This window comes from Hemibagrus wyckioides, linkage group LG22 (genome assembly GCF_019097595.1).
Source record: "Hemibagrus wyckioides isolate EC202008001 linkage group LG22, SWU_Hwy_1.0, whole genome shotgun sequence".
Taxonomy (NCBI): Eukaryota; Metazoa; Chordata; class Actinopteri; order Siluriformes; family Bagridae; genus Hemibagrus; species Hemibagrus wyckioides.
The window spans coordinates 10755130-10763544 of record NC_080731.1 but is presented as its reverse complement, the minus strand read 5'-3'; the positions used below and the strand labels follow the sequence as shown (position 1 = coordinate 10763544).

At 38.5% G+C, this 8415-nt stretch overlaps 1 protein-coding gene across 1 annotated transcript; it reads right to left on the bottom strand.

The window, feature by feature from the left end:
- Positions 1-4116: 4116 nt before the first annotated feature.
- LOC131342991 (cytochrome c oxidase subunit 7C, mitochondrial) lies at positions 4117-8199 on the bottom strand. The gene is made up of 3 exons (XM_058374317.1): positions 8030-8199; positions 7109-7242; positions 4117-4205 (listed from the first exon to the last, which is right to left on the bottom strand). The coding sequence occupies exons 1-2, from the start codon at positions 8102-8104 to the stop codon at positions 7126-7128; spliced, it is 192 nt and encodes a 63-aa protein (XP_058230300.1). The 5' UTR covers positions 8105-8199; the 3' UTR covers positions 4117-4205; positions 7109-7125.
- Between the last annotated feature and the right edge of the window lie 216 nt (positions 8200-8415).

Sequence of the window (8415 nt, the reverse complement as noted above, 5' to 3'; positions counted from 1 at the left end):
CATCCTGTGATATACAATACACTGAAATTCAAGTATTTTTTTTTATTTAAGACTGGATTTGAACCAGCCTAAGTCTACCTGTGCTTGACTGTAGAGTTTGTTCTATGCGACGCAGCAGCACTAGAAAGAGTTAAAGTGAGTGATGTGTCTAGCATGTGGCTATAAAAGAAGTTGATGGTAAGAACAGTTTATCATTCATTAGATTGAATCTGGTTTTACAGCCTCAGTGACAGGTTTATGTTCATATCAGACAAGCATGTGAAGATCCAGTACCTGCTTAAATTTATTTCTGTATCACATATTGTCAAGGTTCCTTGGCTTACTAGAGATTATTTATGATTTAATTACAATTAATAATGAATTTGTCATAAGTAACAATGAATAAATTTATAATCTCTTTACATCATACACATATACTATAATATAACATAAGATAGAACAATCTGTGTGATTTTTGTAACCCAGAATCCAGATGAATCTCTCTACACTACATTGGCAAAAGTTTTAGGACACCCTATTCAGGTGATGTTTTTCAGGGCTTGGGCTCGGCCACTTAGTTCCAGTGAAAGGAACTCTTAATGCTTCAGCATACCAAGACATTTTGGACAATTTCATGCCCCCAACTTTGTGGGAACAGTTTGGTGATGACCCCTTTCTGTTCCAACATGACTGTACACCAGTGCACAAAGCAAGGTCATGGATGAGGTAATTTGGTGTGGAGGAACTTGACTGGCCTGCATAGATGCCTGACCTCAACCTGATCTTTGAACATCTTTGGGATGAATTAGAGCGGAGACTGCAAGCCAGGCCTTCTCGTCCAACATCAGTACCTGACCTCACAAATGCACTTCTAGAGGAATGGTCAAAAATTCCATAAAACACTCCTAATCCTTGTGGAATGCCTTCCCAGAAGAGTTGAAGCTGTTATAGCTGTAAAGGGAGGGCAAACTCCATATTAAATTTATGTGCATGTAAAAGCAGACATCCCAGGAATGACCTGGCTCACAGTTTCTGCTCTAATTCATCTCAAAGGTGTTGGCCAAGCCCAAACCCTGAAAAACAACACCTGAATTCAATAATTTTGGAGGGGTGTCCCACTTTTGGCAATATAATCTATCTATCTATCGATCGATCGATTGTTAGTTGATAGTATCATTTTGTGAATACAGCTAGTCCAAAATCATCTGTCCCCATCACCTGCTAGACTGTGTACACAAAGTGACTGCAATATGGATTGGATGGAGGGTCTATATGTGATTATGTCTGGTGAGAATTCGAAGTTATATGGTTCTAGTGTGGAAATGTTGGCTAGTACCTGTTTTTTTTTATTTTTTGCTGACTGGAATAAGAGAGAAGGCTGTATTTGGCCCACAGGCCTTGATTTTGACACCTGACATTAATCGGCCAAGCCCGTTTATTATTGCATTTGCTTCCATGGCTTAAGGAGAATTTGATGGTACATTAACTCTGTGGAGCTGCATCAGAGGTCAAAATCATTAAAAACTCATATGTAATTATGATAGCGGTTTTGAATGGGTGTACTTTATTTTGAAACAGTGCCAACATGCACAAGTAGTGTGTCTGGCAGACGTTAGACTTTGGAGTGGTTCGTTTTAATCAGCGAGGCTTATTGTGAGTGTAATGTTCGATGGCTATGAGACAGTCTTCTTTTTCAAGGACAAGGCAGTGTTATAGACATTCATGAGTGCAGGCTAATCTAAGCCAACACCAGGACTTGGAGGTTGCTTGAAAGTCATGCTGGGACTGTTGGAGAAAAGATAATATCCTGCCGGAATAAAGCCAATTTATAATGTAGGACCTATGGCAAGAAGGTCAGGTATATCAGAAACTTTCTATATATATCAACTTCTGATGAAACGGTTTACGTATTCTGACCGCTTTAAAATGATGCAATCCCATAAAATACACGAGCAACTTTCCCCCTTGCTGTTTTACTATTCTAACATATGACGACATAAATCAATAAAACATTTATTTTCTCCATTGCCTTCTAGGACTTGTTGGAGATTCACAGAACTGCCGTGTCAGTGTCTCGGACATGTGTCTTCATAATACATACAAACGTCTGCACAGCAGACATCCCAAAAAAATAAGGCCCAGCTCATGTACTTTTTATAAGTCGTCGTGCTGCATTGCAGCTTGGGTGCCTGCCAGAGGAAAGGTTTTGAGTGTACTTGGTCTTTACAGGAGACATTAGGGCAAAGTTGAGGACTGGGATGATTGTGTCCCTTTTGAAAAAATCACTTTTTAAACTTTTCTTTAAACTTCAAGCTTTGTACCATATTGCTTAGATTTGTGTGTGCACATCAGGTTCCACTCCAAAAACAGTAATCTGAGCTGATCATGACTGGACAAATCACCTGGTCTTTCTCCAGTCTTGGAGTCTTTCCAGTTGCAGTGATACACAGACTCCCATATACTGAAAGGTGAAAGAGGGATAGAAGAGAGTCTGGGCATTTGTGCTTTTATGTATTTTGTATGATGTACTGTGGGATTTCACCCGGGATTCAGCACAGGGTATCTCTCTTTCACACACACACACACTTTCATGTATAAGAATTACAGAAACTTTTTTTTTTTTGTTATTGAATTTCACATTTTCTTGTCACTCATCATGGAAGCTGCAAGCAGATAAGACCTAAGGGAACAATATGCTTCATTGAGATGAAACAAAAGATTTTTGTGAATAAATGTGGCTGAGGATAAGCTTTTCCATACTCTTTTCATGAGCTGCCTTTATTTATTCTCAACATTTGCTCTCATGGCTGTGATCCCTAGTTCCTTATCCTCTACTCATGTGCTATTAAACCTTTATCTAGTGTCATAGACTTATCTATACTGAACCTGAAACAGAGAATAAACATCGCCAGTTACTTTATAAGCAGATAATTTATACACTTGACTTGCATGTGATTGGCCATGGAGGATCTGCTATCAAATCTGCACTGGTTCATGCTTAACCAAAATCTCTATAGCTGATCAGTTCAACAGTACTTTTTCAAGCATTCACTGCAATCACTTTGCACGGTCTTTTTTCCCTTCTGCTCAGTACGAACCCACCATAAGTGTTGTTCAAGCACTAAATTGTGCTGGACTCCAGCACTTCAAGACCGCTCAATTCGTCCCCTTTTATAACTCTTGATTTCACTCTCCACCCAGACATTTTCATCAGCTTGTTTCTTTTAATCCCAACCTGTCATTCAGGCACAATTCCCTGGCTTTGTAATCTCCACTTCTCTTCTTACCAACATTTCTATTTGGACCAATGTTCTTTCCTGATAACGCAATGCCATTTGTGGTCTCCTTGCTCCGATGACTTCAGATATGAAGGACATAACTGAATTCCACTATAACACACTTGCTACACTGTAATGCCACATACACACACAGATAACACCAAATCTTCCCACCTGCACTTTATTGCTGCGCTTTATCTTTTAAAGTCAGCACCAAGTCAAGAGTGTAAAATCCGACCTCTAACAACTGAACTGGGAAGTTTTTCTATACGGAAAACCTGCAAATAAAAAGCACAGATCTACTCGGGTGTGTTGTCTTAACTTCTAAACACAGCTCCGCTGCATGTAGTGTTCCTGTCAGCTATTTTTGTATTTATAACCCACACCAGTAGCAGGTTAATTGACCTGAAATGGTTCATCTGGTGAAATTCAGTGGTGAAGTCAAAACATGCAGCGAAGGAACAATACCCATGAACAAAGCTTTTCAGACTCACAACTAGACTTTTCAGAATCCACTTCAACGGGCATATATAAACTCCCCATGTACTAATCTTGTTCGGTTTAGGAACGTCTTGTTTCAAGCTTGGCTGGAAACGTCTGAAGTGTGTGCCTTTTAAATGACGGGGGGGAAAAAATTACTTTGGTACAAGCACAATGCTAAAACCAGTCCCTAAAAATACAAACCTATTACACTGTCAGTGTAAAATTGACTTAAAACCCTTTTTTGTTTGTATGCATGTTAAATCAAGGTTATATCTACAGCTGGGGATTCCAACAACGGTCCTTATAATCTTTGCACGACGCTCCTAAATTAACAAAATAAATAGCAAAAAAAAAAAAAAAGAAAGAGTAAACCATACAACATTATATCATTTTATTTACAAATCAGCATTAAGGGAACCCCGTCTGAAGAATGAAGAGAGCCGCTGTGGAGACATTCACAATGACCTGTAACACAAAACACACAATTATAAAGGGTGATGAAACAGTGCAAGGAGTCTGTACATTACAACAATAGGTTAAATGAGTAAAGTGTCTGAACTATAGATTATAGTCTCAAACACAGGGAACTGCAGACTTTCTACAGAGCCAGTGTTTAATCAACCATACATATAGTGAGTAAATCTACTATTTGGACGGACACTGCTCTGTTTCTTTGTGTCAGAACAAATCCAGCATGGGCACTTATTTGTTAATTTACCATTCAGTCATTTTCTGTGAAAGCATACTGTATAGTTTCCATTGCTATGCATGTACACAATATAAAGTTTACAATATGGATATTATTTGAGGTAAAGATATACTGTATGTAATTTATAAAATATAAATATCAACATAATGGTCCTTTTACGATGAGACATAAAACAAGTCCAAGCTGCTAGCAAAATAATATTCAAGTCTGTTTCCCTGCCTAACAGATTTATATGTGGGCTATTTACCCATCACACATTTCTACAGTCACTCGGTAACCTTATTTATATTAATAGGAGAGCTAAATCACTAACTAGCCAGGTCGCTTTTATTACAATATTTCATGACTGAATTCATTCCAACACTTAATCTGTGCAATAACTATTTACTAAAAGGTCAGAATAAACTTCTGTCACTGTAACCAGGGCAGCACATGTACTATGAAAAAAGCCTGACACTGTTCTATTTAGGTACAGCTGTTACATGTAATATTTTCTTAGGGTTTTAAGAACACTTCAAATGTAATTTAGGAGCAAAATTTGCAGTAATGACAGACCAAATATAGCAACTAATTTCTACATGAGAACAGCAACAAAAAACAAAACAAAACAAAAAAAACAGATTAAAACAATCACACCTATAATGGAAGTGTTATCAGCTGCTGGTCAGAGTGCTGCAGGGTCGAGCACAACACCTTTTTAGAACAGTAAGCACAGCGAGTCAGTGAGAAGATGTACAGCTTTTTTGGTTTTTTTTTTAATAGATGCCCTGTTTCTGTTCTGCTGCACGGAAAAAAATAAAGAGAAACTCATCCACAAAATGTGTACTCGCAAATAAAAAAATAAAAAATACCCAAACAAAAACAATAAAAAAAAGTCTGTAATATTGTGCACGAATCATGTAGTCTGCATGGTTGAGTAGCTAGATATTCTAATTTTTATGCTCTTATTATTTAGTTAAATTGAAAATAAAATGCTGCTTCAAGAGAAATTGGTCATTGAGTCAAAGATTTACATTTTGATGAATTTAGGGTATCAAATTGCACCCCAGTGTGACAGCTGTCTGTGTACAAATATTTATATCTGTCTAAACAACTTTTATGCTGTATTATGGAATTTAAACCCATCATCTCACCTACAGGCTCTTAGCTTTAGTAATGGAGACCTCGTCACTGCAGACACACTGGATCTAACTAGCACATGATTATTAAGCACAGTGGGTTGGGTCAGGACGTTTATGGTAGGTTTGGAATGCCTGATCTAAACAACTCATGGTTATCACTACAATTTGACTTCTGTGAAGGTTCTAGCTACACACTAGGTAACTGAATCCTAGGATTAATAAACATATTATAATCTTCAATGTCGAATCATGTTCAAAATAATCTGACAGCTATTTGGATGTTTTGTATACTAGACCGGGGCAAAAAGAAAAGTTCCAGACTTAAAACTAACACACACCAAGAGTGCACCATGCAGCTTTTGTGTGAAATGAGTCATATTGTTTAACAGGTTATTGTTTTGGCTCACATGATCGATACTTCATCAGCTTTAGAAGAGAGGGTAGAACTCCTACTTCTCACACCGTGCCTCGCTCTCTCTGATCTACTAGCACTGCTCGACTGGTCCCACCATCTCTCAGGGTAAGAGGTAGTGGAATGAACTTCCCTTAGATGGCTGTACAGCCGAGTCACTGGCTCCAGACCTAACTCTTCTTGAAGTGCTTAAACTAGCTCTTATTTTTCCGTTTGTTGTAACAGTTTTTAGGCTGACAGTATCCCAAGTCTGTGACCTATTGAACCAGTGTTGACATTCATTCAAGACATTCATAGAGACTTCAAAGCACTCTTGTACATATCCATGGATACAATGTCTGCTAAACACCAGAAATGTAAATGTAGAAAGCAACTGTAACTGCTACAAGAAGCAGATCTCTCTTTTCATTAACCTTATACACTATGTTGCCAAAAGTTTTGGGACACACCTAGAAATCATTGAATTCAGGTGTTGGGCTTTACCTCTTAGTTCCAGTGAAGGGAACTCTCAATGCTTCAGCATACCAAGACATGAGGTAGAGCAGAGACTGTGAGCCAGATCAAAACTGGGATCCCTTTACATGCACATGAATGCAATATGGAGTAGGCCCACCCTTTGCAGCTGTAACAGCTTTAACTCTTCTGGGAAGGCTTTTCACAAGGATTAGGAGTGTGTTTATGGAGATTTTTTACCATTCCTCTAGAAGTGCATTTGTGAGGTTAGGCACTGATGTTGGACGAGAAGGTCTGGCTAACAGTCTCCGCTCTAATTCATCCCAAAGGTGTTCCATCGGGTTGAGGTCAGGTATCTGTACAGGCCAGTCAAATTACTCCACACCGAACTTGCTCATGTCTTTATAGGCATTGCTTTGTGCAGTGGTGTGTGCAGTCATGTTGGAACAGGAAGGGATCATCCCCAAACTGTTCCCACAAAGTTGGGAGCATGAAATTATCCAAAATGTCTTGGTATGCTGAAGCATTATGAGTTCCTTTCACTGGAACTAAGGGGCCAAGCCCTTAATTCAGTGATTTGGAGGGGTGTCCCAAAACTTCTGGCAATATAGTGTACACCCTCAGTTATCTAAAATTCGGTTGCTAAATGAAAACTGTCAGAAAATAAGTATACCATATTAGACAAGCGCTTCACTTCTTCAGGATCTGGTGCCTGACTACAATGAAGGGGAAAGTAAAGCCACTGCCGAAGAACAGCACCATCATCCCCAGCAACTTCCACTTGTTCTCTACGGAGAACGGCAGGTTCTGCAAAAGATCACCACATTACTTAAAAATAAACCTCTGTACAATGAAAAATCCATTAAGTCACCCCCTGTACATATGTAAATGATCTTATTAGTATGATGCTCAACAAAATGCCTTGAACAAAACAGCAGTCAGACACATTAACCTTTAACTCGAGTAACCTTGGGAACCTAAACATGTCATAATGACGTTTTCTGACTTCCGTCTACACCTTAACACATTACTAATTTTAACTATAACTGAATATTAATATTATTTTTTACCCTGCATACTACCTTAGTTTGTTCCTTTAAGGCTTGTTAGCGAATTAGCATGCTAGCAATGACAGCTTCTTAAGACTGCTTAAAGTTCGCTCAATACATCAAGCAAACATTTCTTTTACAAGTTATTTTGAAAGCAAATCGACGTTCTCACATTGAACGGTAATAAAAAAAAATAAAACATAAAAGGTATATGGATTTAATTAGAGTCATTAGCCTGATAAACTAGCCGCGATAATAAAGGCGCCTAGCTAGATTTACATGAGGAAGTGAGCAGCCTGAGATATTTCTAACGAAATTTCGATTAAATAAATATTATTGCTGCATTTACTTACAACTTTAAGTAGTTATTAAATAAAACGTTACGTCGTTAAGTAATCAACCGACGGTTAAAGCTAATTAACACTCATTCAGAAACATGACCTCCAAAACAGGCTTCAGGTCCAAGACCAGGCCTCGCTAGCTAAAGCTAACTCGCTATCTATGAACGGAGTTATATTCCAGTAAAGCAGGTGAAGGTTTATTACCTGTCCTGGTCCCTCAGCGTAGTGAGAAGCACGGACAGCAGAGGTGGTGAATCTGCGCACGGCTTGACCAAGCATGTTGCACCGGTAACTGCGAGCTTTTAGAGCTAATGTAACCACGTCTCTTGTCTGAGCTTCTCTCACCAACCTTGAACCGAACAGCCTCGTGGGTAATTGAGTGTCATCGCACGTGCTGATGGGAAATGGAGTTCTCTGACAGAGACACTATGGCGTAAGGTCCAAAAATGTATTAATGAAAATATTCAGTGTTTAAAACCTTGTTCACTATTATGGGAAAATGTACTCTTTGGCTTTACTGACTATCCTGACCAAGAAGAACAGTACTTTTACTTAATTAATTTACTTATTAATTCAATTATTTACTTATT